This window comes from Cygnus olor, chromosome Z (genome assembly GCF_009769625.2).
Source record: "Cygnus olor isolate bCygOlo1 chromosome Z, bCygOlo1.pri.v2, whole genome shotgun sequence".
Lineage (NCBI taxonomy): Eukaryota > Metazoa > Chordata > Aves > Anseriformes > Anatidae > Cygnus > Cygnus olor.
This window is the reverse complement of record NC_049198.1, coordinates 26,979,900-27,007,083: the sequence shown is the minus strand read 5'-3', so window position 1 is coordinate 27,007,083 and position 27,184 is coordinate 26,979,900. Positions and strand designations below refer to the sequence as shown.

The 27,184-nt window shown below is 38.8% G+C and overlaps 1 protein-coding gene across 2 annotated transcripts in view; it reads left to right on the top strand.

Annotated features, from left to right (window-relative positions):
- Positions 1–27,184, top strand: part of TNPO1 (transportin 1) — a 62,440-nt gene that overhangs the window by 7,995 nt on the left and 27,261 nt on the right. For both annotated transcript variants that reach the window (XM_040540315.1, XM_040540316.1), the window contains 6 exons: positions 10,247–10,396; positions 14,312–14,418; positions 15,466–15,599; positions 19,582–19,663; positions 20,395–20,517; positions 26,031–26,149. In XM_040540315.1, the coding sequence (XP_040396249.1) occupies positions 10,247–10,396; positions 14,312–14,418; positions 15,466–15,599; positions 19,582–19,663; positions 20,395–20,517; positions 26,031–26,149 (715 nt within the window). The remainder of the gene's footprint in view (positions 1–10,246; positions 10,397–14,311; positions 14,419–15,465; positions 15,600–19,581; positions 19,664–20,394; positions 20,518–26,030; positions 26,150–27,184) is intronic.

The following is a 27,184-nucleotide window of genomic DNA, read 5'->3' as shown; positions in this document are numbered from 1 at the left end:
AGGCTTACACTAAATTATCAGAAGGTGATGACCATTGTCATTCACCAATAATACTCAACTAATTTTCATGAATTCGACATGTCAGTTAGGGAGTATTGGATGTGTTGACTGTCATAATTGTGGCATGATACTTGGTTGATGCAATGTTGTATCAGCATATTCTGAGATGACAGGGTGTGCTTACATCAGCAAAGACTACTCTGTTGCTTCCTGGCAACAGTTCTCTGTTCAACTATGAAGAGAAACTACATTGCAACTTTATAATCTCTGTGGAGGATGCCCACTATGTTTACACTTGTATCCATGCCAGAATAGGGTCTTCACAACTCAGAGACAGCAAAAAGAAAAGTTGTCTTTATAATGTGTCAGAACTACTGTGGTATTCTACGAGGCCTGATGTGGCCTTCAAGATGGTGGATGTTTTATATAAGAATTGGAAGAACCGAAGTTGTGTCAAAGCTTACCACTTCTTAGGTAAGATTTGACATACCTAATACCTCTTTATATTGTGAAAAAAGAACATGACTACTAATAAAAGTTCTAGTTAAAAAAACAAATAAGCCCTTTCTCAGATCTGTCTTTTATCCTGCTTAGACAAGCAACAGAAGTCATTGTTAGTTTATGGATAGTGTCTCTAAAGCCTTGAGTTGGGTTCATTCTACTTTGTCCTTTAGATTCACTGCTGTGCTTTTTGCCAGGATCTAGGCTAATGGCAACATATCTTGAGACAAACACATAATGGTCCTGATATCATTCTGCTGGCCCATGTAGCCATAGTTATTTATCCTGTTGCGTCACACTAGGGTATAATCTGTCTACAGAGATAACACTAGTGAGACCAAAGATTGGAGTTGCCACTTCAGGATGGGCTGAAGAGTCAGTCACTAAAACGTGATCCAAGATCATAATCCAATGGACTTCGTATATGTGCAACAGGATAAATAGTTGAAAATAGAGCAGTGTCTCAACCACTCTATTTTCATGTGTCACTTCGTTATTCAGAGTACCTTACTTGCTCATGGAGCATTACCATGGGAAGGTTTGTTAGTATTTTTCCTGTCCATCCTCCCCAGCCAAAGTTTGTTTCAATAGAAGCTGCCACACATGGTAGCTTATTTTCTATTAATAATGACACTAATGATTCATCTAGGTCTGCAGGCGGAATTTGGAATGGCTTTTCCTAAACTATTACCGGGATCCAGAGTGGTTCTGTAGGTTTAAAGTGAATATTTTCTGATAAGTGCTGGAATTCAAATATAGTCTGGCCAGTAGTTTTCATTCCATTGTAGATTGACTTAGCATGTTGGTGTTGAAAGATCTTTGAAGCTGAGTAAGAAAAGGCCTGTGTGAGATCATGTGTTGATTAACCAGCTTTCAGTTTCAGGAAGGTATTTTTGATGAGCAGGATTAAACCAGAAAAAGGTGTTTTTTAAATTAAAACAACACCTCCACCCCCAAAAAATCACCCACAAAACCAATCATCCATCATGATGTCACTTAAATATACTAAAATAGCTATCAAGGAGTGAATCTGATATCTGATGGGATTAAAATTCAGAATTAAACTCAGATTAATGTATCCTTACTTAGAATTTAAAGTGCTACACAGAATGTATAGTGTCGTAGTGAAACAACAGTGAAATATTTTCCCCTTAAATTCTGATATATTGAGAATTAAAATAAATAAATAAATCCCACCTCAGTATTAGAATCAATGCAAAAAGTAATTGAGGTGCATACGTTTCTTAAGGGAAACCAACTCATGAGATGATTAATTTTGTCAGATCAGAGCACTGAAAACTGCATGCTTTTTCACCTGTATGGCAGCTAACTCCTCCTTTCTGTGCCCCCACAGGGGTATTGTAATACAGACTTCAGTAAAATGTTTCTCCTAAGCAGTTTCATGGCATACATACCATAGGTGAGAAATGACAGATCTATTTATTTTTTTTAAGAGTCTTGAAAGAAACTTTGAAGTTACCAGTGGATTGTGTTATGTGATTCAATGGTTCAGGAATGCTTTCTTGGAAATCCTTATTGTGAGCATCCAGAATCAGAGTATGGGATCTCTATTATTATCTCTTTTCTTATTCCTGAAACCCATATAAGGAAAATACTGAGAAAGAGCAGGTACAGTAACAAGTTCATTGACTGTAAGTACCTGTTTTCTAACCCAATACCCTGATCTGCTTACGTTGGTGTAGGCTCTTCAAAGGTGCTGTTCATTGCAAGCAAAGTCATTTTGGGAGGAGAAATCTTAGAATTTCTGTTTTCTCTGAATAGTATTATGAAAAGAAAGGACAGAATTTCTCAGGCTTTCCCTTGATTATTAAGGCTATCAAACTGTTTTTCTTCTGAAGTTCAGGTGGTCTTTAGTATATGGTCTGTTTTGGCTCCAAAAAAAACGTGGCTTTATTTCTGGGGTAAGTGGGAAGTACTCAGCCATCTCTTTAAAGTCTTACCTTAGTATGTATCTCAAAAGCTGAATGTAGTCTGCTACAAGGGGCGTTTATTTCTATACTTCTGTTAAGTCATACTTTCTTACTCAGTGACATTTGCTTTGTTGCTTCTCATGTCAAAGCATACTTAAAAAGCCAGTACCCACCATCCCCATGTGGTGTTTCCCTAGAGAAGAGGGAAGATATTGCTGGTGTGATTTCTAAGTGTACTTCTGTCCACCAAGTTGTAGTGTTTGCTTCAGTGCAGTTCTCAGGTGCTTGAGACTAGCGTGTCTTCTGCTGTGGTTTTCATCCTCTCTTTGTTAGAACATACATGTGTGGATTGCATTAAAAAAAAAAAAAAAACTAAGTGACTGAGATGAGAGTAGTGTTATTCACTTTGCAGATGGTGATGCACTGACTATAAGCATGGCTTATATTTTGCCCTCTTACTCCTGTAATATTGGCAACTTTAACTGTTAGGGTGTAACTTCTATTTAAAAGGAAAACTGCTCAGTGTGCTCATTTTGCTCTCAAAGCTGTTAAGGCTTTTTTAGAAATAAGCTCATGCTGTGTGTTTTAACTACTGGTGTGGATTTAATATGTGCAAATGCAAAATGTTCTAAAAATCATCACAAGTGTCACTCTTGTTTGTGAAGATTTCTGATCCATTTTTGAGAAATAGGCTGTCTTGTAGCAGCTAAAACCAAGAAAATAAAGATCCTGACAGAGCAGTGTCACGAGACAAGATAACTGTTGTCTTTAGAGTGACAGGTACAGAAATACCTTTATGAGCTTTACAGCAGGAAAAAAATTCTTTTTTTTTCCCCTGGGATTTTAAGCAACCTTAGGTATAATACTTTAAGCTTAAAGTGGTATGGTACACTATCCAGTCAGAAACAAGATTGGAGATGTTTCAAAACATTCAGTGTATCTGAGTATGTTAACAACCCTGAAATGTAGTGGCTGGTCTGAAATTAATCAGTGCTCAGTTGATTCCTGTGAGTCACGGGAAAAAAAAAATTGACACAATTGCCTAACTATAGGAATGTCTGTAAGATACCAAAACAAGGCTGGAAGTGTTCTGCTGGAAGTGTTGCATATTTATTGCTTAAGTGGCAACAGCCATGCTTCTGAAGATAGTGTTGTAAATAAAGCTGAGCTGTTAAGAACATGGGAAGAGTGTTGAACTGCTGACCAAAAATTAATTTATTGGTTAGTCATACAATTTTTTTTCATTCTAACCAATAATGGCCACGGGTCGAACAGTGCAAAAATTTGTACATCTCTATAGGCTTGCAAAACCACAAAAGTTTTAAAGAATTCTCTGGTTTCACTGTTCTTTTCAGCTTCTCTATTGTATCCCCACAAACTGGTTGTCTCAGCTCTTTAACGCCATTTTATGCATCATCTCCTGATCCAGCAATTGAATTGGTGCTAGAATTCTACCAAAGAACAGAAGAATCCTTAATACCAAATGGAAATTCAGTGTAAGGAGAGAATGATTTGCTACAATATCCCAAACTCTGTAACAAATACAGGATATTGTTGCAGTTGTAGAACATCTAAAGACTATCATCCTCTGTCTCTTCTGTTTGTCTGTACCGTAGCACTAATTCAAGTGCATTGGAAAAAGAAATGATGAGCTTTGTGATGGAAGCGACCTAGCCAGTCTTTGGCAATGAATGAATTAGGAATTAGAGTAATTAATCTCTCTGAAGAAATTGCTTGGTGAGATGAATGGAAGTTTATTCACTCTCTGACTATATTGAAAGCGAGCATGACATCTATTATATGAATAGCTGTTGGAACACAAGGATTAATTGGATCAATGAAATAAGGCCTTGTTATCAATTCTGGTAATTCAGAATACTGTTCAGACTATGAAGTGAGTATTGGGAAGTACAAAATAAGATACCCAGCAACACTGGTGTTGTATACTAGGCCATGCCATGCATTGGAAGTTTTGGCCACTTCTGCTGTCTACATTCTGTAGGTATATCTTAACAAAAAATTGTGTTTGCAGGCACATACAGGTCTCTGTTATAGAGACAAACTACTTTGTTTTTCTGAGACTTCCTTGCCAGGAAGGCTTCTTCCCCTGTAATGAGTAACTAGTTCATTAAGGCAATCTTCTGTCATTTTTATTTCTTGAACGTGCACTTGGCATATTTTCTTCCTCTTCTGCCTGACTTTTCTGTACACTTGAACTCGTATTTTGTTTGCTATTTTAGGTTGCATTCTGGCAAATGGCAGTGTAGGGTTTTGGCACTAGTGGGAGTGTTCTTCCTAAATAGATGTGCATCAGCCTGCAATAAGAAATTAGGGAGCAGATACATGCTTTTAATTCAATACTCCTTTATATAGTTTCTTTTGTTATTATTACTTGAGAAATTTAACTTTTTTGTTTTACTCTTTGCCTTCACAAGAGTTCTTACTATGAGCAAGGTGACTGATCTGCTATTTAGAATGCTAATTAAAATGAGACTGTATCTAAGAAGCTTTAATATGTGGCTGTGCTGATTCTCTTCTTCCAAGTCATTTGAAATCCATCTTCAGCCTCCTTATTCTCCAGTTTCTACTTCAGATTTCCACAGTCACCTTTCCTTGTGGAGGGAGGAAAATGAGAGAAAGCTTGGAGTGTCTACCATTTAGAATCATAGAATATCCCAAGTTGGAAGGGACCCACAAGGATCATCGAGTCATTTAGAGCAATTCAGTTGGAAGGGACCTACAAAAATCATCTAGCCCAACTGCCTGACCACTTTAGGGCTAACCAAAAGTTAAAGCGTGTTATTGAGGGCATTATCCAAATGCCTCTTGAACACTAACAGGCATGGAGCATCAGCCACCTCTCTAAGAAGCCTGTTCCAGAGTTTGACCACCCTCACAGTAAAAGAATTTTTCCTCATGTCCAGTCTGACCCTCCCCTGGGTTTGTGCTGTTCCCACATGTCCTGTCATTGGTGACCAGGGAGCAGAGGCTAACACCTCCCTCTGCACTTCCCCTCCTCAGGAAGCTGCAGAGAATAGTGAGGTGATCTCTCAGCCTCTTTTTCTCCACAATAGACAATCCACGTGTCGCAAGATATGACTTCCAGCCGTTACCATCTTCCAGCTTTTACAATTTTTGTTGCCCTCCTCTGGACACATTCAGGTACCTTAACATCCTTTCCTTATTCTTGAGCCTAGAACTGCACACAGCATTCAAGGTGAGACCACACCAATACTAAATATAGTGGGAGAATTTGCCTTTCTTGACTGGCTGGTTATGCTATGTTTAATGCACCTAAAATGGAGTTTGCCGTCTTGACTTCTATGGCACACTGCTGGCTCTTGACCATTGTGGAATGCTTAAAAATTCTCTGAGACTTAAAGCTTGCGAGTCAGAATTGCCCGTGCAGTAGTAGATCCTCTGGTTAAGAGAAGAACATCCTTCTGATCACTTGGAGTTAGGTGAATGCTTTTTCCTTGGAGATACTGAAATAAAAATACATTCAGTTGAATCTATACCTGCTTGAATGGTCGCTGTGTGCTGTTTCAGATGAAGCAACCAATTTCACGAAGAAGGAATAGCATTGCTCAGTCAGGTGCTGCAGGGCTAAGCTGTCATAAGCTGCCTATACTGAGCTGAATGCAGACTGCAGCCATTATTGGTACTTATGACTCTGTCATGACACTGTTGTACCTGAATAACTTGTGAAAGCAGAACGCACAGCTGAGTCAAACCTGAATGGGGTTCTGAAGTGTAAGAATTGCCATTTAAAAGGAGGAGAAAGGATTTCAAAATGCTTCGCAAAAGCAGGAGTAATTCTTGGCCAGTTATTGAAGTCAGTTTTTATTAGCATCAGACATCTTGACTGTGGGATCAAGATGTACTTTTACATGGCTTTTCAGATTGCTTGTAGGAAAGATACTCAGCTCCGAGGGTAGGAAAAATACAGTGTGTACTATTATTGCTGGTATTTTTTTCTGTGTTCCTCTCCAATTAGCGTTAAAGGGGTGGCATTGTTACTTGCACACGAACAGTGTGAGAATCGATAACTGGCATTCCTTTTATAGGGCTAGATTTGGCTTCACGGGAGTGGTGAGTTAATCAATTGCACCTGCCTCAGCACTGCAAGATAACCCACTGAAACTGTTCTGACGTCGTCATAACATATCACAGCAAGTCTGCTTTCTGACAATCTACAAAGAGGTGGTGGTGTTGCTTCTTAGGAGCCATCACAGCCTAGATCAGACACCAACACCTACCCTCAAGAGTAGGAGAAACCATTTTTGATCTGTAATTCTATGAAGAATAATAAACACTCTTTAATATGTGTGTGCGTGACATCTTGTCCACTCAGGCAGAACACTACCCTGACATCATGGCACCCATGTCTACTTCTATGGATATTTTACTGGTCAGAGTAGGAGTCTATAAATCATTTTACACAGTCATATGTTTCATATGTTTTTTTGCATGGTAGTCTTTTTCTTAGCTCAGTTGGACTTTCAGGTGAACTACAGAAGATGCACTGCTTTCACATATATACCCAGTATCATACACGTTCTGATTAGAGGAAATGTGTTTATTTAAGGGCACAATCTCATTCTTTAAGGCTAGTACAGCAGTGCTTTTAAGTACTGTTTTTTAAGTACTTTGTGAGCCATTAAAACCTTAAACTAGTACTACAGCCTTGCAAGGGAGTTGAAAACTTGCTCAAAACCACATAATATTTGAATAGCTATATTGTGAAGTGAGGTAAGGTGAGTGGGGGATCTTCTGCTGATTAATTTGGCAGTGAAGACGACATCAAATGCTAGAGGTCTGCTTCACTTCCCTTTTTTCTTGTACTGTATGTTCTTGTCCACTCTATACTTCAGGGCTGACTGAGATAGGAGGCAAGACTGCAATCTCTTTTGATGGCTGAAGCATATGGCTGACAGAACTTAGCACAAAATCTATGAAGACTGGAGAGTGTCTTACTCAGCTCTTAGGACATCTGCTTGTAATCTTGGTGTTACAGCAAAAACTCCTCAGACCTATATTATTGTTTTCTGACAGTGTAGTTGTTAAGTTGTCGAATGCCCTGAATTCCATAGATATCTTCATGCAGTGAGGTATCAGAATGTTTTTTTTCTCAAACTAAGATTCTGACTGTGGTGTGGTTTTTGAAATGCCTGAGTATCAGATTCTGTGTTGCTTCTGTAGCTTAAATAGCCAGGGTCTGTTTAGCAGTCTCTTTGGCCCATCTTTGTGATCTGTTTGCCACCTCTCAGCATGGTGATAATTGGCTTTGTTTTTTGTCTTGAATCTTTCTGATTTTCTTGCTTCTTGTTCTTTGCCATTTGACGGAGATGTGACTTCTGGTATGAATCCCTTGCAATCTTTGCAAGTCTGCGATAAATGTTTACCGAGAAGAATAGTCTTTCTATCCTTATCTTATCTTGGCTAAAGGAATGGATTTGAGATACTTGATACTGCTGCACTCCATAGGATGCTCCATAAGGCAGTACTTCAGCAGCATTTTTCTTAAAGGCAGCCTTGATATTTATTTAAACCAGATGGCTAATCTGAGAAATTTCTTAGTATCTGTATCTTTGCTTGGTTAAATTGAAGCTGTTGTTTTGTCACTTTTGCAATCATGTCCAGGCATACTAAAGGACAACTGTTTTTCCTTAACGGAGTGTTTAGTATTTTCTGGCTAATATTAGTTTATACTAATAGCAGCTAACATATCGTGTCTAATCAGACCTTGGACGTAACTCTGACCTCCTGCACCCCTAAGAAGATACTGCTGGCAGATAAAAGAATGAGCAATTATTGTATTGTGTCTAACTGGTCACTAAGATGATGCATAAATCGTAGCTTGCAAGGACTTTAAATCACATGGGAATTAAAGAAGGACTCCTCTGGCTTCTGTCCTGGCCAAACACATAGGCACAATTTTAATTGCTTACGGAGCACTGGATTTCTTGAAGATCTGCTGTCAGTGGATTGCAGTTATGTAAAGCAGTCAGAGTTTGATACATAAAATTGGTTTAATAGTAGATGTAGAGATTTTACTTTTAATTCAATAAGTATTTCAGTCAAAACTGAAGCTGATCATGCATTCAAATGGGAACTTCTTTCTGTAGGTCATTCTCTAACAGAATTTTGTTGATGATATCTTCAAATTGTTGAAAAAAATGATGGAATTATTTGGTTTGACTTGCCAAGTAGTAGTTATACTGTCTGTCACAAGTCATAACCAAGTTCTGTGGTTGTGAAAAGCTTCTCCACTCATCTAGTCTCCATTTAAAATAGCAAACACTCTTTGCCCCTCCTTTTTCATTCTCCCAGAAAATTTGTTGGCCCTTGAAATGCTGCTACACTATACAAATGAAACAATGTGGGTTTTTTGTTTGTTTGCTTGTTGTTGTTTTTTTTTTGTACTAGTTAAAGTTTGATGGTACTTAAAACCTATGGTGTAGGTAAAGTTGCATAATTGTTTCAAATACTTATTTAGTGTGTGGCTTCCTGGTTTATAATAATGAGTTCTATACAAAAGCTGTGTTTTTGAATCAATACATTTATAGTTACAAAGCATGAAAAATAATGCTTCTTCAGGAAAAATGAAATATGAACATAGAAAATAGATTAAAGAGTGCCTGATGGCTTTCTGGTTTTGGAGCTTAAATAAGATAAGTTGATTAAAATGAACTTTAATTTCTAATCAACCAAGCAAAAAAACCCTGTCCCGAGAAGGTCTGCTTCTGTTTTAATTAGCCCTGATCATAACAAAAGTATCTGACTGCCAGATGTTGAAGACATCGGGGTGTACTGAGAGTACTATGTTGTGATGCAGTAACTTTAATGTTAAAATATTTTTGAAAAGTGCATATCTTACTTTACTTATCTTTATTCTATCTGGATATTAATCATTTTGAAAACCTACAATAGATCTGTGTGAAAACTGTAATTCTGGTTGCAAATAAACTTTGAATATTCTTATTTCTTGCCCAGGTCAGGGCTATGAACAATAGCAAAAGAAATTCAAACATGGGACTAAAATACTAATTAAAATTACCTTTATGTGCTGTTTAGAGTTGCTGTAAATGTAAAGGTTCTTATAGGATAGACTTTCTTTATAGAACATCCAGATCTCACTTTCAGTGTGTTTTAGAAGTAAAACTAAGTTACTCATTCTCATGAAGAACCAAGCACAAGCCTACTCCAATATAACTGAAAGGTCTCAGCTGTTCTTTTTCCATTCTTCCTGTTGTTGCAGTAATTTAGAGGAATACACAGGAAAAAATAACTCAGCGAACTCAAACTTGAACTGAAACTCAAGGTGGTCTTAATTTGAATTTTTACTCTGTTTAGGTCCGTTCTGGTAGCTTTTTTTCTTACGGTTTGCACTATGTAACACCTGTTAACAGTGTTTAAAGCCTTTTTTGTCTCCATCTTAGTTATTAATTTAATGGATCAGTAGAACAGCTGGTATCTGAAGGGAGTTCAATATTCTGTAGAAAAATAAAACGCTATTTCTCAGGGAGTAGAGTTTTTTCTCTTACCCTGTGAATTCAGATCTATTCCCTGCCTATATCTAGAAAACTGTATCTCAAAATGTTGAATAGGCAATACTAATAGTCTAATTTTGAATAAATGGAACTACTGAATTCTGAAACTAGAAAGCTTTGCTACATGAATTGATGGGTGTAGTTGGAGGAAGAAATAAGATTAATATCTCATTATAAGCTTTGTTCTTGTTGCATTGTTTGGAAATCTGCCTTATTCTATGAGCTGATTGAAGGTTGAATGTAACTTATTTTCTGTTGCAGATGAACCAACACGTTCCTTGAGTGGTCTTATCTTGAAGAATAATGTAAAAGCACACTTTCACAACTTCCCAAATGGGGTAACTGACTTCATTAAAAGTGAATGTCTGAACAACATTGGTGATTCCTCTCCCTTGATTAGAGCTACTGTAGGTGAGTTTGCTCTTACTGATATCGGTAACATTTTCAGTATGCAGAATATATGAGTTGGAGGCTCACTAGAAGGCTAAAGAGTTATTGAACTCCAGAAACTGTTTGCTTCTGGTAATTGTTGCAACTTCAGAATGTTTCAATGCAGATATTAATGTTCAGTATGAATATGTGCAAGTTGGACTTATTTTTGCTTCCTGTTTTCTTAAGTTGATTTAGCAATTCAGTTCACATCTCTTAAAATATAACTAAAATAAGTTTACTTAAATCTACTAAAACTCAGCTCTTTGCTGTTTTTTGTACCTGAAAATAGGAACAAAGGTCTGACTTCAGAACTATTTCAGCACTCCATTTGCTTCAATTAAATACTTATGTAGCTGCTTTCTTTTCCTCCCTCCCCACCCATGTATGCACATACATTCATACCCCTTCAGGGAATCATAATTACTGTACCATGTGTGACATACATTCACATAATGAGCTTCTGCTTTTAAACACCTCTTCTAGAAAACAGTAGATAAATTGTGGTGATTAGGACATCATCTACAAGTGTTTATATTTTTTTTTGCTACATGAAGTTCTGATTTCCTCTTTTAGTGCGCCTCTTCCATAAAATGTTGCAAGTGTGCATTATTGTTATTTTTATAAGCAGAGGGTTTTTTTCCTGTCTGCTCTTTGAGAATATGATTTTCCTTAATTACTACAGTCACTGCAGTAATTCTCCTTGTCCGCTCCAAAAAAATAGGAAAAAAAAGTAAAAAAGCATTAACGATATAGATGATTACAAAAGGAAGAAAGAGAGCATGTGCCACTTCAGAGGAAATTCAGCTCATATTAACTGATTCCTGTTGGCTCAGCAAGCATATAAAATAATCTACCAGTTACTGCTCCGTTAGAGTCACTTGATTTTGTTTTTATCTGTTCTATAGGATTGCTTCCCTGGACAGCTCTATTATTTACTTTGGGCTAGAGGAAAAATGCCCATCTCTTAGTTTTTGTTTTTTTGCTGTCTCATCACTTTTGAAGCTGATTTACTGTGATTTTTATTAATGCCTCATTTCCTTAACAACAATAGAAACTTTCAGGCTAGAGGTTGTGCTTACTATTTGTTCATAGGAATTGTCAATGTCGTACAATGGAACTGTCTAAAGGAGATATTCCAGCTCCATTTGGAGTGCTGTCTTAGGGCTGTTCCATGGTTTGGTGGTGGTTGCTTTTCTGTAGGGGTTGTTTATTTGTTTTCAATCAGTTCTTTGATTTCTCCTAGTAAAAAATAGTTTGTGGATTAATAGTTAAATTACTGTTGAGCTTTAAGGGATCTTTGCAGGGATTATTCAGTCAGGTACAAACTCTGAAGATGCATACCGAGTGATCAGCTGTGAGCATACATATGTAAGGATTCCTATTTAGCACATGCTTTGCACCTTCCTGTGTGAAGTAAAGACTTCTGTCTTAATAGTGATCTTGGTCCAATACCCACCAGTGACTTGATATCAGCAAGGTGTAAATGTGTTACTACCTACCTACACAGCTTATTAGCATATGAGCAGGCATTTACTAGTCAGAGCTGCTCGTTGAGATGCGTAGTTTTTTGCTGTTCAAGCACAATCAATTTAATGGGACAACCATAACTAAGATCTCTGTAATTCTGAGAGGAAAACAAGCACATACAGCAGCATCAAAACACCATCAGGGAAGTAATGCAGCCTTCACTCCTTTGTGGTCTCTGGTATCTGGTGCTAACCAGACAAAAGCTAATACCTTTTGATCAAGATGGAGGCAAGCTGATAAATTCTCTTGTCAGAAGTCATCTCACAGAAGAGAATGAACACAGCAATAGAGTTGGTTTTAGAACAGTGACTTAAGTTTGAATAGTAAATGTGTTATTTTTTCCTCACTTAGTGTTATGCTTTTTTTAACCCCAACATGAGTAACTGTGCAAAACTTCTACGTTCAGTGTAGTACAGATCTTAAAAACCCTCAAGACAATGTTAAAATATGGATTCAAATTTAAAAAGGACTGCTGCATGTGTTGAGGACCCACCAAGTTAACCAGGAAATAAATGCATCTATTTAGAAGGTGTTTGACTATTTTTAGAACTTCCCAGGAATTCTGGTTTGGTCAGGACTGTACCTTGGTCAGGTCCTGCTTAAAAGCAAGCAAGTAAAATAGTTTGAATAAGTGGCAGGACTGAAGAGCTTCACTGTAGAAAGGAAATGAAAGTTAATGATTATTCTGTGTGGGGCAGTTTTGTCATGAAGTTTGGCTTTTTAGAATTAAGGAGTTCAGAAATCAGATTTTTAGGAGCTACAGAGGCAAAACACCACCTGGAAGAAAAAAAAAAAAAGCCTTCCCCTGTTCTGTTATTGGCATGAAAGTACTGAAGCATAGCTGCTTTTACTTCATACTCATTTTTTTTTTATGGTAGAGCTGGTGCTATAAATTAGGGTTGTATATAATTGAAATAATGAGAAAATGATGCTGTCATGACAACTGCACTTCTGTTTTTTACGAATTCTGACATCCCTCTGGACTTTCTCGTAAGTTGGGCTAATAGGGCACCAAGCTGCAGCTAATGTTATATTTCACATTTGTCAAGTGAAATAGCAGCAGATTCGTAGTGGTGATGTGAAGTTCATTACACATCAAAGACCGTCTTTTAAAGATTTTCAGTTTCAATTTATAAACTCGGAGCTTAGAATGTTGGTCAGAAGGAGAGGCCCACTTTAACTCTCAGGTCTTACTCAAACCTGTCGAAAGTCAGAAATTACTTTGTGACGTTCAGTTTAATTGCATGAGCCAGCAACGTGCCCTTGCTGCAAAGACTAATGGTATCCTGAGCTGCATTAGCACACGTATTGCCAGCAGGTCAAGGGAGGTGAGCCTTTCCCTCTCTTCCGCACTGGTGAGGCCACACCTCAAATACTGGATTCCTCAGGTCCAGGAGAGACATTAGCATACTGGAGAGAGTCCAGCAAAGGGCCACAAAGATAGTGAAGGGACTGGAGCACCTCTCCTCTGAGGAAAGGCTGAGAGAGCTGGGACTGACTGGTCAGCCTAGGGAAGGAAGAGAAGGTCAAGGGATCTCCGTGTCTGTAAGTACCTGCAAGAAGGGTGCAAAGAAGACAGAGCCAGGTTGTTTCCAGTGGTTCCCAGTGATGGGATGAGGCGTAACTACCAGTATTAGTAGTGAATTATGCTGACTTTTAAATCTTGACTTGTATAAAGTCTGTACTAGTTCTTAAACAGCCTTCCCTGTCCTTGTCTTCTGATTTGTTTTTCTTGGAATTTCTGTGTGTACTGGAAATGGAATTAGTGACTCATTGGCCTGTCCTATCTGCTGGACCTGAGTCAGCCAGCCTCCACAGATGGTCGCTGGATGACCTGCCATAGTATGAAAGCTCTTAACAGGTTTTTCACTCTTAACATGTTTCCATAATGGTTTATATAAACATGGTTAAGTTGTGTGTTCACAACTTGACTACTAGGTTGTAAGTTTGCTGAATAATGACAACCATTATGAAGTACTTCCTTTGTTCGTGCTTCTGTATCATAAGAGTTAATGTAAGGTGGATTCTCTGTTTACTGGAGGTCAGGATTTTTACAGTGCTTTGTAATTTTACAGTCAAACCTGTCTTAGTGTTTGGACATGGTTATTTCCTTAACTGGAATTACTTTCTGCCTTAGTTCTCAAGTCTGAGCCCTTCATGGTAGGAGGAAGAAACAACCAACGTTTGCATTTCAAAGCCGTTCAAATATCATTCATAATTAAATCTACTTCCTATCTCTTTGTTTGCCATTTCTTAATTCCTTTCTTCTTTGAGAAGACAGGGGAGGGTGGAGAGGGGGAGGTGAAAAAAGAGTGTGAAACGTGAAAATGAAATCTCATTTCCCGCATTCCTCTGTGATTCACTTAGGCATTCTGATAACAACCATTGCCTCAAAAGGGGAATTGCAGAATTGGCCTGAACTCTTACCAAAGCTTTGCAGCTTGTTGGATTCTGAGGATTACAATACTTGCGAGGTAAGGAGACTTACTTTGAAATAGATTATCTGAAATTGATTATTTTTGTCTTTTCATATATACCGTTTATATGAATAGTATTTTCTGTTTATACGTACATACATATATAATCTCTTCAGATAACAGTGGCTCAAAGTTGGTACTTCCTATTCTACCTTCATTCCTTGTTCTCAACGTTCATTCAAATGAATGTTTTCTTTGCATAAAAGCAGAATAAGGCTGCAGATGGATAGTTGGTAGCATCTCAGATGGGAAGTGTCCTTAAGTTATGCTCTGTGGTGCCTAGTCATTTAGGCATTACCAAGTTGACCTTGACTCTTCTTACTTAAATGCTTCAGTTGTGCATTGTTCATATAACTTCATCTGGAAAAGCGATCTGTCATTGCTGTATCAGGCTAGTGTGAAGTGAACTCTTTCTTCAGTGTATGTGAAGAAAAAGAATTAAGTACCAACCTAAGTGTTATAAACCAAGGAAGAAAAAAAGTCTTGTCTGATTTAAAAATAAAAAATAAACTGTGATCACAACTTCAGTTATTTGATATTGTCTCCATAAGTATGTGAAGCATTTTGTATAAAATAACCCTTAGAGATAGAATGATGGTCCAAGGTATCATGCTGTTACATAATGTTTTAGTGCTGTTTTCCCAACAAAAAGGAAAAAGCACTTTAAAGCGAGACTCAAATAGACCATCATACGTACAGTTCTGTTTTACCCTGTAATAAAATCATATATAAATAAAATCAGATACTCCTGCACCAGGTTGTTTTTTCAAATAAGAAACAGCTTTTAAGCATTTTTTAAGATAAAATTAAATAAATTAATATTGCATGCTAAAATGAAAATTAGCGCTTGTCAGCCATTTGTCCAGCTTGAGAGCTTACAGATGAAAGTATTAGAGGATGAAAGCCTTCAAGGATGTTTCAATTTTACTCTACATTTAACTTACCACATTTACTGTGGTATTGTGCTGAAATTACCTGTTCTGACATACAGCTTTCTTCAGAATGTGAAAGAACAGTTGTATGGTTTGTTTGTGTTTTAAACAGGGTGCATTTGGTGCTCTTCAGAAGATATGTGAAGATTCTGCTGAAATATTAGATAGTGATGTATTGGACCGACCATTAAATATCATGATCCCTAAATTCTTGCAGTTCTTCAAGCACAGCAGTGCAAAAATAAGGTAGGTTTATATCTTGTACTACAGTTCTATGTTAAAGATATTATTTAAATGAGCAGCAAGGTTGATGTCTTGTAGATCTATTCAAAATAGTCTAATTTGAAAAAAAAAAAAAACCAACCACAAAGTATATTAAGTTCTAAACACTGCATTAAATTTTTCATAATAGGCAACATGACAAAAGGAACACTTTGATATGCAAAATCATGGACTGTAGATTTGGAAGATGTATAAAAGAGGAGGTTGATCTGTTAACCCAGGAGACTAGCATGAAAATTGTTCATGCATGGAATCTCTGTGCCATTTGCTTGTTCAGGATCATTTGAAAAAACTATGTTGCATGCCTCATTCATTTTGAAATGACTACAGCAATGAGAGAGTCAAGAAATCATTTGCTGATAATTTCTGAGTTCTTTCAGGAGAATGTTTCTGCTTTTTTCTTCTAACTGCCCTGAAACTTATAAAGCTTTTTATCTTTCAACTGGGTCAAATTAAATGGGTTCATCTTTTCACTTGAATACTATATTAATTTCTTCTAAGTAACATAAGTATGGCCAAAAAAAAAAAAAGGTTCAAGAATTAACTTGTTACTGCTAGTATTTATCAACAAGAGTGGTAGCTTTTACCCTGAAGTAAGCCAGCCATGTACCCTTGCTCAAAGAAGGTTAATGGTATCCTGAGCTGCATTAGCCAAAATATCACCTCAAGGGAGGTGAGCCTTTCCCTCTACTCCTCACTGGTGAGGCCACAGCTCAAGTACTGTGTCCAGCTCTGGGTCTGACCTGTGTGATCACAGATCAGGTACAAGAGAGACATTAGCATACTGGAGAGAGACAGCAAAGGACCCCAAAGATAGTGAAGGGGCTGGAGCACTTCTCCTGTGAGGAAAGGGTGAGAGAGCTGGCACTGTTCAGCCTAGGGAAGAGAAGGCTCAGTGGGAATATCATCAATGTGATAAATACCTGAAGGGAGCATGCAAAGAAGACAGAGCCAGGCTCTTTCTAGTGGTGACCAGTGACAGGACAAGAGGCAATGGATAGAAACTGGAACACAGGAGGTTCTATCTGCTCATCAGGAACTACTTCCTTCTGTGCCTGTGACAGAGCACTGGCACAGGTTGCTCAGAGAGGTTGTTGAGTCTCCCTCGGAGATCTCCAAACACAACTTGGACATGTTCCTGGCAACCTGCTCTGGGTGTCTGGCTTGTGCAGTAGGTTGAATGAAACCAGATGAATTCCAGAGGCCCCTTCTTCCAGGGAATGATTCTGCAGGAATTCTGTGGATACTGGGATTCTGAGCATTTCTGTGAAATGTATTTCTTGAACTCCTATTTGAAAGTTGTGTTTGCGCACCTTGAGGACTGTAACTCTTTATTGCCAGCACTAGTAGGTGGTGAAGATTAAAAGGACGGGTAGAGAAACTAGAGATTTATCCTAGAATCACAGAACAGCTTGGGTTGGAAGGGACCTTAAAGATCATCTAGTCCAACTCCTCGCCCCCACACACACACCATGGATCAGGGGTGTCTTTCACTAGATCAGATTTCCCACAGCCCTGACCAGCCTGGCCTTGAACACTTCCGGGGTGGGGTATCCACAGCTTTGGATAACTTGTTAGAATGTGTCACTGCCCTCAGGGTGAAGAATTTCTTTCTTATATCTGACCTCAATCTACCCTCGTTCAGTTTCAGGCCATTACCCGTTGTCCTATCAGTACAGGCCATGATAAAATATCTGCCTGCATCTTTTTTAGAAGCCCTCTTTAAGTATTGAAAGGCTGCAGTAAGGTCTACTTGGAGGTGCTGGAGGCCCTCTGGCTGTGGCCATCCAGCCAGTTCTTGATCCCCTGAATCCATTAAATCTTTCCAATTTAGAGACGAGGATGTTGTGTGGGACTGTGTCAAAGGCCTTACAGAAGTCCAGTTAGATGGCATCAGTTGCTCTTTACTTGTCCACTGATACAATCATTCCATCATAGAATGCTACCAGATGGGTGGGGCATGATTTGCCCTTGGTGAAGCCATGCTGGCTGTCACAAATCACCTCCTCATCCTTCAGGTTCCTTGACATTGCTTCCAGGAGTATCTATTCCATGATCCTCCCAGGTACAGTGATGAGGCTGACCAGTGTGTAGTTCAGCCAATTCCCTCAGGACCCTGGGATGCATCTCATTGTGCCCCATAGACTTGTATATGTTCAGGTTCATCAGGTGGTCTCGAACTCAATTGTCGCTTACATTGGGAGAGACTTCATACCCCCAGTCCCTGCCTTGAGGTTCAGGGACTTGAGAGATGTGAGAAGAGTAACTGCTAGTGAACACCGAGGCAAAAAACTGTTGAACCTCAGCCTTCTCTGTGTCTGTCACCAGTTCTCCGGTTTTGCTTATCAGAGGGTGTACATTCTCTTTAGTCATCTTTTTCTGGTTAATGTACCTGTAGAATCCCTTATTATTCTTTGCATCCCTTGCCAGCTCTAACCGTGCCTTGGCTTTCCTGATTCCATTCCCATACTCTTCCCAGGCCATGTGTCCCTGGCTTCCATTTCCTATGCATTTCCTTCTTACACCTCAGTTATACCAGCAGGTTTAACCACTCAGGCACACGAGATTTCTGCCTTCCCTGCTTGATTTCCTACATGTGGGAATTGAGACCTCTGGAATTCTGTGGAAAGTGTCCTTAAAGAGCTGCTAGCTCTAATTAGTCCCTCTATCCCTAAGGACACATTTCCCAGGAAATCTCATACAACAATTTTTTTAACAACTGGAATTTTGCTCTCCTAAAATTCAGGGTCCTCACTTTACTCTTTGCCAGGCCCATATCCCTCATGAATTCCACTAGGGTATGATCACTGCAGCCCAGACTGCCTCCAGTCTTGACCTCTTTAATTAGCTCATCTGTGTTGGTGAGCGTCAGGTCCAGTAACATTTGTATGGTTGGGATATCCATCTTATGATAGAATTAAAATAAGATTTAGAAACTCACTGACCTGAAATAGATGCATGTTAAGACAAATACACAAAACATGAAATTGCACTTTTGGAAAGATAAGCTTAATGCTTGAATGCAGCTGGGAGAGATGGAAATTTTTTTTTTTACTTACCACGTTGTACAGTTTCTTTAACTTTGTCTGCTTCACTATGTTTATGGCTTTGAGATTTTCTTAAACCACTTTCAAGGTTAAGGCAAGCTATCTTCTCAGCTGCAGCCTAGTTTCAGTACATAGTGCTGAAGTATGAAGAATATTAGTAGTACCAATAACTGCCTTATATTTGTCCAACAGCTTTTGAGCAATGTTTTACGAGACTGTTTTCCAAGAAATGTCTGAACAGAGTTTAAGTTTGGAGTATAAATACTTGAATGGATCTTGAAAGGCTTTTAAAGGTAGTTTTGCCTTTTGCCTTTACTTACAGAATTTGGTTTTTGCATCTCTGGGAATAAAAAAAGACCTGTAAGTAGTGCCTTTGCATGAGGTAGATTAGAACAGGTGTTTCAGTTGTAGTACATTTCTACCAGAAGTCTTCCAGTATGTATCCAACTGCAAGTGTATGCTTGTTCTAAGCTATAACTGTATTGTTGATACTTGGTCTCTTATACTTGATACTTAAAGATGAAGAAGGGCATGTTAAAATTTCACCATGTTGACTTTTATGTAATTGTTGATAGTGGAGGAGATCAATAATCATAATACGCTCAAAAAGAACATCCTTAGATGCTGCTAGGAACAAGTGTGCCAGATACAGTCATCCTGCTCTGGTTTTTATTTACTTTACATTCTGATATTTATTAGGTGTATTGGAGTATAAGGTGGTACTTAAAAATGTGATTTACTAGTTTTCCTTGGTAATACTGTAGATGAACAGACTTTTTTCAGTCTTGCTTCTAGGTGATCTTTGGTCAATGTGATTTGATTCTGATTTGTTTTTGATGCCTACGTACGGTTTCAAAAAATGTTTTAAATCACAAAAATGTAAATTTTGATTGTTCTAGATCTCACGCTGTTGCATGCGTCAATCAATTTATCATCAGCAGAACGCAAGCTCTTATGATGCACATAGATTCTTTTATTGAGGTGGGTATGCATTCTTGGTGGTGGTTGGGGATTAAGGCAAATTGAATGTCTGTTCTTTCAAGAGCTTTGAGTAATGTTCTACAACTGCCACTTATCTCTGGCTTACTGTTCTTAGCTTTATGTTTACCCTATGTGTTGAAGTTTTTGTATGCTTGTGTGCCGAGTTGATTAGTCTAGGCAGTCTCTTACATAAAAAGTAGTGTTTTGAAAGGTGTTTCCTTTTCATAATTAGAGGAAACTTTTTTGCATAAAGGTGTAAAAAGTAATGAGACCAGTCTGTTACTTAACTGTGATGGAGAGAGCTCAGTACAGGGATCGTCATGTCATTTAATCTGTCTGGGTGATGGGTGTCTTTTTAATACTACTACTGAACATGAGCAAGAAGGGTGGTACTTTAGGTTATCTATAGAATTTAATTTGCTGCTGTTGCATACTGAAGCATTGCTTTAGAACTTCATTTACGTTTACAGAAAAATTAAATAGCCAGGAAATAATGTTCTTGTGTCAGGGTCTAACATTCCCAAGTGTTTTCGTCATGTGTACTATGCACACTGAAAATCTGAAAATACTATTTGCTAAAGCAAGTATCTGTAAGAAGTAATACGGTATTCTGAGGTGTGGGGAAGGTAACAGAATTGCATATTTGGATACTTTAGTTTGCTAGTAATACAAATTTAAAAGCAAGATGAACTTGGTAAATTAAGACTTTAACTGGTATTAATTTCCAACAGAATCTTTTTGCGCTGGCTACTGATGAGGAGCCTGAAGTACGCAAAAATGTTTGCCGCGCTCTGGTAATGTTGCTGGAAGTTCGAATGGATCGCCTTCTTCCCCATATGATTAGTATAGTTGAGGTGAGTCTCATTTCCTTCACTGCATGGTGAAACCAGTTTGGGATTGCAGAAATAATAAATAAAAAGCATTTCCAGGGAATGCCTTTTTACTGGGGAGGTGATGAAACAGATAATCCTGGAAACTATTTCCAGGCCTGAGAAGGACAAGAAAATCATCGGGATAGTCAGCATGGATTCACCAAGGGAATTCATGCTTTACCAGTCTGATGAACTTACATAGTGAAATGACCAGCGTGATGGATGAGGCAGCAGTAGATAGTCTTCCTGGAGGCCTTCCAGTAAGGCCTTTGAAACTGTCCCCACATAAGATCCTCATAGTGAAGCTGTTGAAGTATGAGCTGGTTGAGCATACAGTGATGTGGATCAAAAACAGGACCTGTAGGTTAATGGTCAGTGGTGCAAAGTCTACTCAGAGTCCAATAACAAGAGGAGTGCCCTGGGGCATCAATACTGGGCCCAGTCCTGTCTAACATCTTCATTAACAATCTAGACAATGGGTTAGAGTGCACCCTCAGTAAAGTTGTTGATGACACGAAACTGGGAGAAGTGGCTGACTTGCAGTAGGGCCATGCTGCCATACAGAAGGAATTCAGCAGGCTGAAGAGGTGGGCTGGCAGGAACATCATGAAGTTCATAAAGGAGAATTGACAAGTCCTGCACCTGGGGAGGAAGAACTCCATGCACAAGTACATGCTGGGGAGGAAGAACTCCATGCACAGGTACATGCTGGGGGCCACCCAGGTGGAAAAGTAGCTCTGCAGAAAAGGACCTGGAAGTCCTGGTCTATGCTGATTTGAACATGAACTAGCAATGTGCACTTTCCACTACAAAGCCTAACAGTATTCTTAGCTGCATTAGCCAAAATTATTGTCAGTAGGTCAAGGGAGGTGAGCTTTCCGCTCTGCTCAGCACTGGTGAGGCTGCACCTCAAGTACTGTGTCCCATTCTCAGCTCCTCAGGCACAAGAGAGACATGGACATACTTGAGAGAGTCTAGCAAAAGGCCACAGAGATGGAGAGGTGCTCCAGTCCCTTCACTTAAGAGGAAAGGCTGAGAGATGTGGGACTGTTCGGCCTAGGGAAGAGAAGGCTCAGTGGGAATATCATAAATGTGTATAAATACCTGAAGGAAAGGTGCAAAGGAGACAAAAACCAGGCTCTTTCTACTGATGCCCAGTGACAGGACCAGAGGCAATGGACAGAAAATGGAACAGGAGAGGTTCTGTCTGCTCATCAGAACAGCTGATGTTACAAGAACATATTGAAAATCTTAGTTCTGGTATTGATACTGCTACAGTTTACGCATTGAAGCTGTCACTTTTCTTCTGCATGTGTTGATCATGGGATAAGGCATGTTTTGCTATGTAGCTGAGATGCTATTTGGGCTGCTAGCAAAGTTGCCTCCCATTGCATTCGGTTGTAGAGGTTAATGCTGTTTGATAGTTCCATTATCATTCTAGATTAGTCAACTGGCAAGCAAATCTGCACTAGTATGCTTCTTCCCCTCCGCTCCCCCACTCAGCTGTTTGAATTGAGTAATTTCCACATTTCCAGGAAATATCGGCAGTTTCTAGGTAGCCTGTACATACGCTGCTTGCCAGACTTAACATATAGCTAAGGTCAGTCAGACGGATTTCATGTGAACAGTGGGTCACAGCCCAGTGTCATACTCCAACAGGGCTAGGTCCAGACAACATGAAGAAAATTTCAATTTTTTTTCTTGAACACTGGCTTCCAATAGGGATCAATGAAACAGGTGACAGCCTTCGTCTGGTGTGTAGTCTTTTCTGTTTGTTATCTGGAATTCCACATTACCAGTACAAGATGTGTTCTCATGTAGTGTAGGACAAGCAAAGATTATTGGTTCTTGAGATTTTTTTGTCTGGTTTAGAGCTTTTTTTTTTTTTTGACAAGAAAGATGTGGTGATGAAAGCAATATCATCTTGCTCTTCACCCTCCTAAGATTTGGGCCTTTGCAGGTAGAAATAGTGTCACTAGCCAAAAGATCCAAGATTGTATTCTCATTATACTTGATATTTTGTTGTTGGGAAAAGTTAATAGATTCCTCTCTGCAAAAGGCAGTTGTCATGAATTTCTGTTCTATAATGAAGTCTAGACTTTTTTCAGTTTTGGGACTACCATGTATAGTTACTGATTTCCGCAGTTCTGTGTGCATCTTGGTATGCCCCGAACTGCAACTATCGTTTAGTATTCACAGAATCACAGAATCGTCTAGGTTGGAAGAGACCTCTAAGATCACCTAGTCCAACCTCTGACCTAACACTAACAAGTCCTCCACTAAACTGTATCACTAAGCTCTACATCTAAACGTCTTTTAAAGACCTCCAGGGATGGTGACTCAACCACTTCCCTGGGCAGCCCATTCCACTCCCTAACAACCCTTTCAGTAAAGAAGCTTTTCCTAATATCCAACCTAAACCTCCCCTGGCGCAACTTTAGCCCATTCCCCCTCGTCCTGTCACCAGGCACGTGGGAGAATAGACCAATCCCCACCTCGCTACAGCCTCCTTTAAGGTACCTATAGAGAGCTATGAGGTCTCCCCTGAGCCTCCTCTTCTCCAGGCTAAACAACCCCAGCTCCCTCAGCTGCTCCTCATAAGACTTGTTCTCCAGACCCCTCACCAGCTTTGTTGCCCTCCTCCGGACTCTCTCGAGCACCTCCATGTCCTTCTTGTAGCAAGGGGCCCAAAACTGAACACAGTACTCGAGGTGTGGCCTCACCAGAGCTGAGTACAGGGGGACAGTCACCTTCAAATGAGTAGTTTTTGCCCTCTGAAGCTTGACCACCTCCAAGCTGCTGATGGTGGCTATTCTAAGTAAGTCCAGGGAGTCTTAACAAAGAGAGAAAGCATGTATCCATGTGCTGTTTTTCATGCTAATGCAGAACCAATTTTAAAATGATTCAGAAAATTAATGATCCAAAGACAGGTCATCTTGCCCAGTATTGTGCTTTTAAAGCTGACAAGTTTAGTAAAAACTTGCATACCAAGTTACTGAATATTAATATTTAGTATATATACCAAGTATTGAATAATCTTACTGCACTGTTTTGTAATTTGCAGTTATGAAGCAACTATTTTCATTGCCTAAAGTCAGAATTTTATAATTTGTCATTAAAAGTACTTGTTGAAATTTAGCGTGATGATATTAAACAAAATCTTCAGGTACCCTTCCAACATTTTGCTTTGTTACTAGAATCACTGTTCTTACTATGATTTCTAGGCTGTGTATATAATTATCTTATACCACTGAATGTTAAGTAGCTTTTTTAATCAACGATTATTTAACTTTAAGCAGCGTGTTATAATACATACATATACATGTAAGCGGCATGTTATAATATATATATATATATATATAATGTATACTTAAAGATGAAATGACAGTGTGAGGAGTGCCTTCAAACAGATTACTACTCGTTACTTTTTTCACTGTCATGACAAACAACCAAATGGAACAAAATAGTGGATTTTTAAGGTCTCTAGGGGAAAATCGTAAATTAGTGCAAATTTCAGTTGCACTAATGAACCCTTGCTTGTAGTAGTAGGGTTTTTTTTTATCTTTTCCAAGCTACAATTTGATGATAACTCAGAATAGAGGGGTATTTCTGTTACTGTTAGTTCTTAGTCACAATAGCAAACCCTTAGGAAAAGCTTGCAGTTTAGTTTAATTCTGTAGAAAGGGGTGTATCCATGGAAAATCTTGCATCCTTGAAATGCATAAGGATAAAAAAGAGGTTTCTATTTCCAGGGGGGGAAAAATAGTATTTTGAAGTAACTGAAGGATTTCTTTTGCTTGTTTTAAATCCATGTATGAGGAGAGGTAGCTGCAAGAGTTTCTGCGAGGCTTCTAAAATGAGTAGAATTATAGAATCATTTAGGTTGGAAAAGAACTTAAAGATCATCAATTCCAACCATCCACCTAAAAACTACCACTACTAAAACATGTCCCTAAGCACCACATCCACCCATATCACTCTTAAATACCTCTAGGGAGGGGGGGACTCCACCACTGCCCCGGGCAGCCTGTTACAATGTCTAACCTGTCTTTCCATGAAGAAATCCTTCCTCATAGGCAATCTAAACCTTTCCTAGTGCAACCTGAGGCCATTTCCTTGTGACCTGTCACTTTTCACCTGAGAAAAGAGGCTGGTACCCACCTTGCTACAACTTCCTTTCAGGTAGTTGTAGAGAGCAATGTGGTCTCCCCTCAGCCTCCTCTTCTCCAGACTAAGCAAACCCAGTTCCTTCAGCCATGCCTTATGTGTCTTGTTTTCTAGTCCCTTCACCAGCCATGTTGCTCTTCTCTGAATATGTTCCAGAACCTCAGTGTCTTTTTTGTAGTGAGGGGCCCAAAACTGAACACAGTGCTCAAGGTGCAGCCTCACCAGAGCCAAGTTCAGAGGGACAATCGTTTCCCTGGCCCTGCTGGACACGCTATTTCTTATGTAGGCCAGGATGCCGTTGGTCTTCTTGGCCACCTGGCCACACTGTTGGCTCATGTGCAGAGGGCTGTCAGCCAGCACCCCAAGGACCTTTTCTGCCAGGAGATGTTTCAGCCACTCTTCCTCAAGCTTAGACTTCTGCACGAGGTTGTTATGACCCAAGTATAGCACCCAGCATTTAGCCCTGTTGAATGCCATACGCTTGGATGTGGCCCATTGATCCAGCCTATCCAGAACCCTCTGCAGAGGCCTCCTACCTACAGACAGATCAATACTCAAGCCTAATGTGGTGTCATCAGAGGGTGCACTCGATCATCTCATCAAGATCATTAATAAAAATGTTAAACAAAACATGCCCCAGTGCAAGCATGGAAGAACACAAATTACTATTTTGGTTGTTGCGTGCATCTTCCCTTCATTGTTCTGGCAGCTGTCTGTAAGAAACTGATGCAACAATGGTATACTTACATTTTCTAGTTATGCAGGTATTTGATTATTTTTTATTTAAGGGGGATTAAAGGTTCATAGCAAGATTTACAGATTCGATAATCTATGAATTACTATTCAGGCTTGAAAAATGTGAGGGTTTTTTTTTTTGTTGTTTTCCTATTAGGGGTTCTACTTATTTAGATTGTCTCATAATCAATTTTTGGAAGCTTGTTATGGCACTGGGATTAAAGAGTATTTTAAAGTGTGTACTTGTACTTCCTTGTTCAAAAGTGAAGAGGGGTCAGTTAAAAAAAATCAAAGGAAACTGTTACTTATTATCTTTAGTCTCTGTCCGTAGTTTCTTGGTAATAATGTTCTTTCTTAAGCAATGAAGAAATGTAGAGTGTGAATCATCTAGGATTAAGAAAGAAATCTCAGTTTATTCTCAGTTTATTCTCAAATTTTCTAGCTTTATGTAGTCTCTTAACTCTTCCCCTCCCCACAAAGAAACAATATTACTGTGGTGACATACTCATTTTCTGTGAACACAGTTTGCAATATTAGTAGCTTCTTCTTGTCACATAGAACTAATACGAGTAATTTCTTTCTGTATCATGTAGTACATGCTTCAAAGGACCCAGGACCATGATGAAAATGTGGCTTTGGAGGCTTGTGAGTTTTGGCTGACTTTGGCTGAACAACCCATTTGTAAGGATGTCTTATGTCGGCATCTTACTAAGTAAGTATGAGTATTTACAACTTGTTTTTGAAATAGTCATCTTGAAACTTCAGTTGATTTCTTGCTAGTTACTCTTATAAAGACTGTATCTATCCTACAGCATGCTTAAAAGAATTTTCCTGTAGTTAGTTGTTGTGCGGAGTAAAAATGTTTGTGGCACAGAGTTCATTGAAGAGACTTGTATGTTTCAGACACAACTACTTTTAGATGCAATCTGTCACTTTGGTGCTTCTGTGTACTGTGGTCACTGTAAAGTTAAGTCTGTTAAACATCAGATGGATGCTAAGATGCACTGTTGTGTGTTTAAGCTGAAAAAAACATTTCCACATGACATTGTCTAATATCTGGTGTACCCTGGTATACATGGACAAGTAGCCTAGACAACTGCTAATCTGGGGGTCGCAGTGCAATCCTTCTGTGTGTATAGTCATGCCAACGATTGTCTTCATAAAGAAGTTAATAAAATTACATGATCACTTAGACTTGGGCTGAAAGGGAACAAATATCCACGTCTGAGACTTAAATGTCTATATGTCCATAACATTGATTGTAACTTTTTTCCTGACTAATTTTAAAGTAAAGTCTTCTGTGATAATTAACAAAATCTTTAATGTTCACATCCAAAAAACAAAATCTTCATTTAATGCACCCATGGAAGGTTTTTGAAAATACTGCAGTAGTTCTGTCTGTTTTTCCAGACAAGATGTGGAGAGAAGACATGCATTCTTTTCAGTAGAAATTATCATTTTAGATGTGAAGCAATTAAAATATATAAAGTTCAGTGAAACTTACTTTCATAAGCAATTGGAGAGACATAAGGTTAAAACACTAAACAAGAATACTTCTCAGTTGCAGAATTTACATGGATTTAGTCCATCACTGATGCTGGCTCAGTCCATGATGATTTCATAAATAGCTTGATTTGTCTTGTAATACATGGTTTCTTATATGTTAGGAGAACTTAATGTAGTTAGACTTCTGTCTTCTAGGAATAGCGAGGTAGGGTCCTCAGACACGAGTATATAATTTCGCATG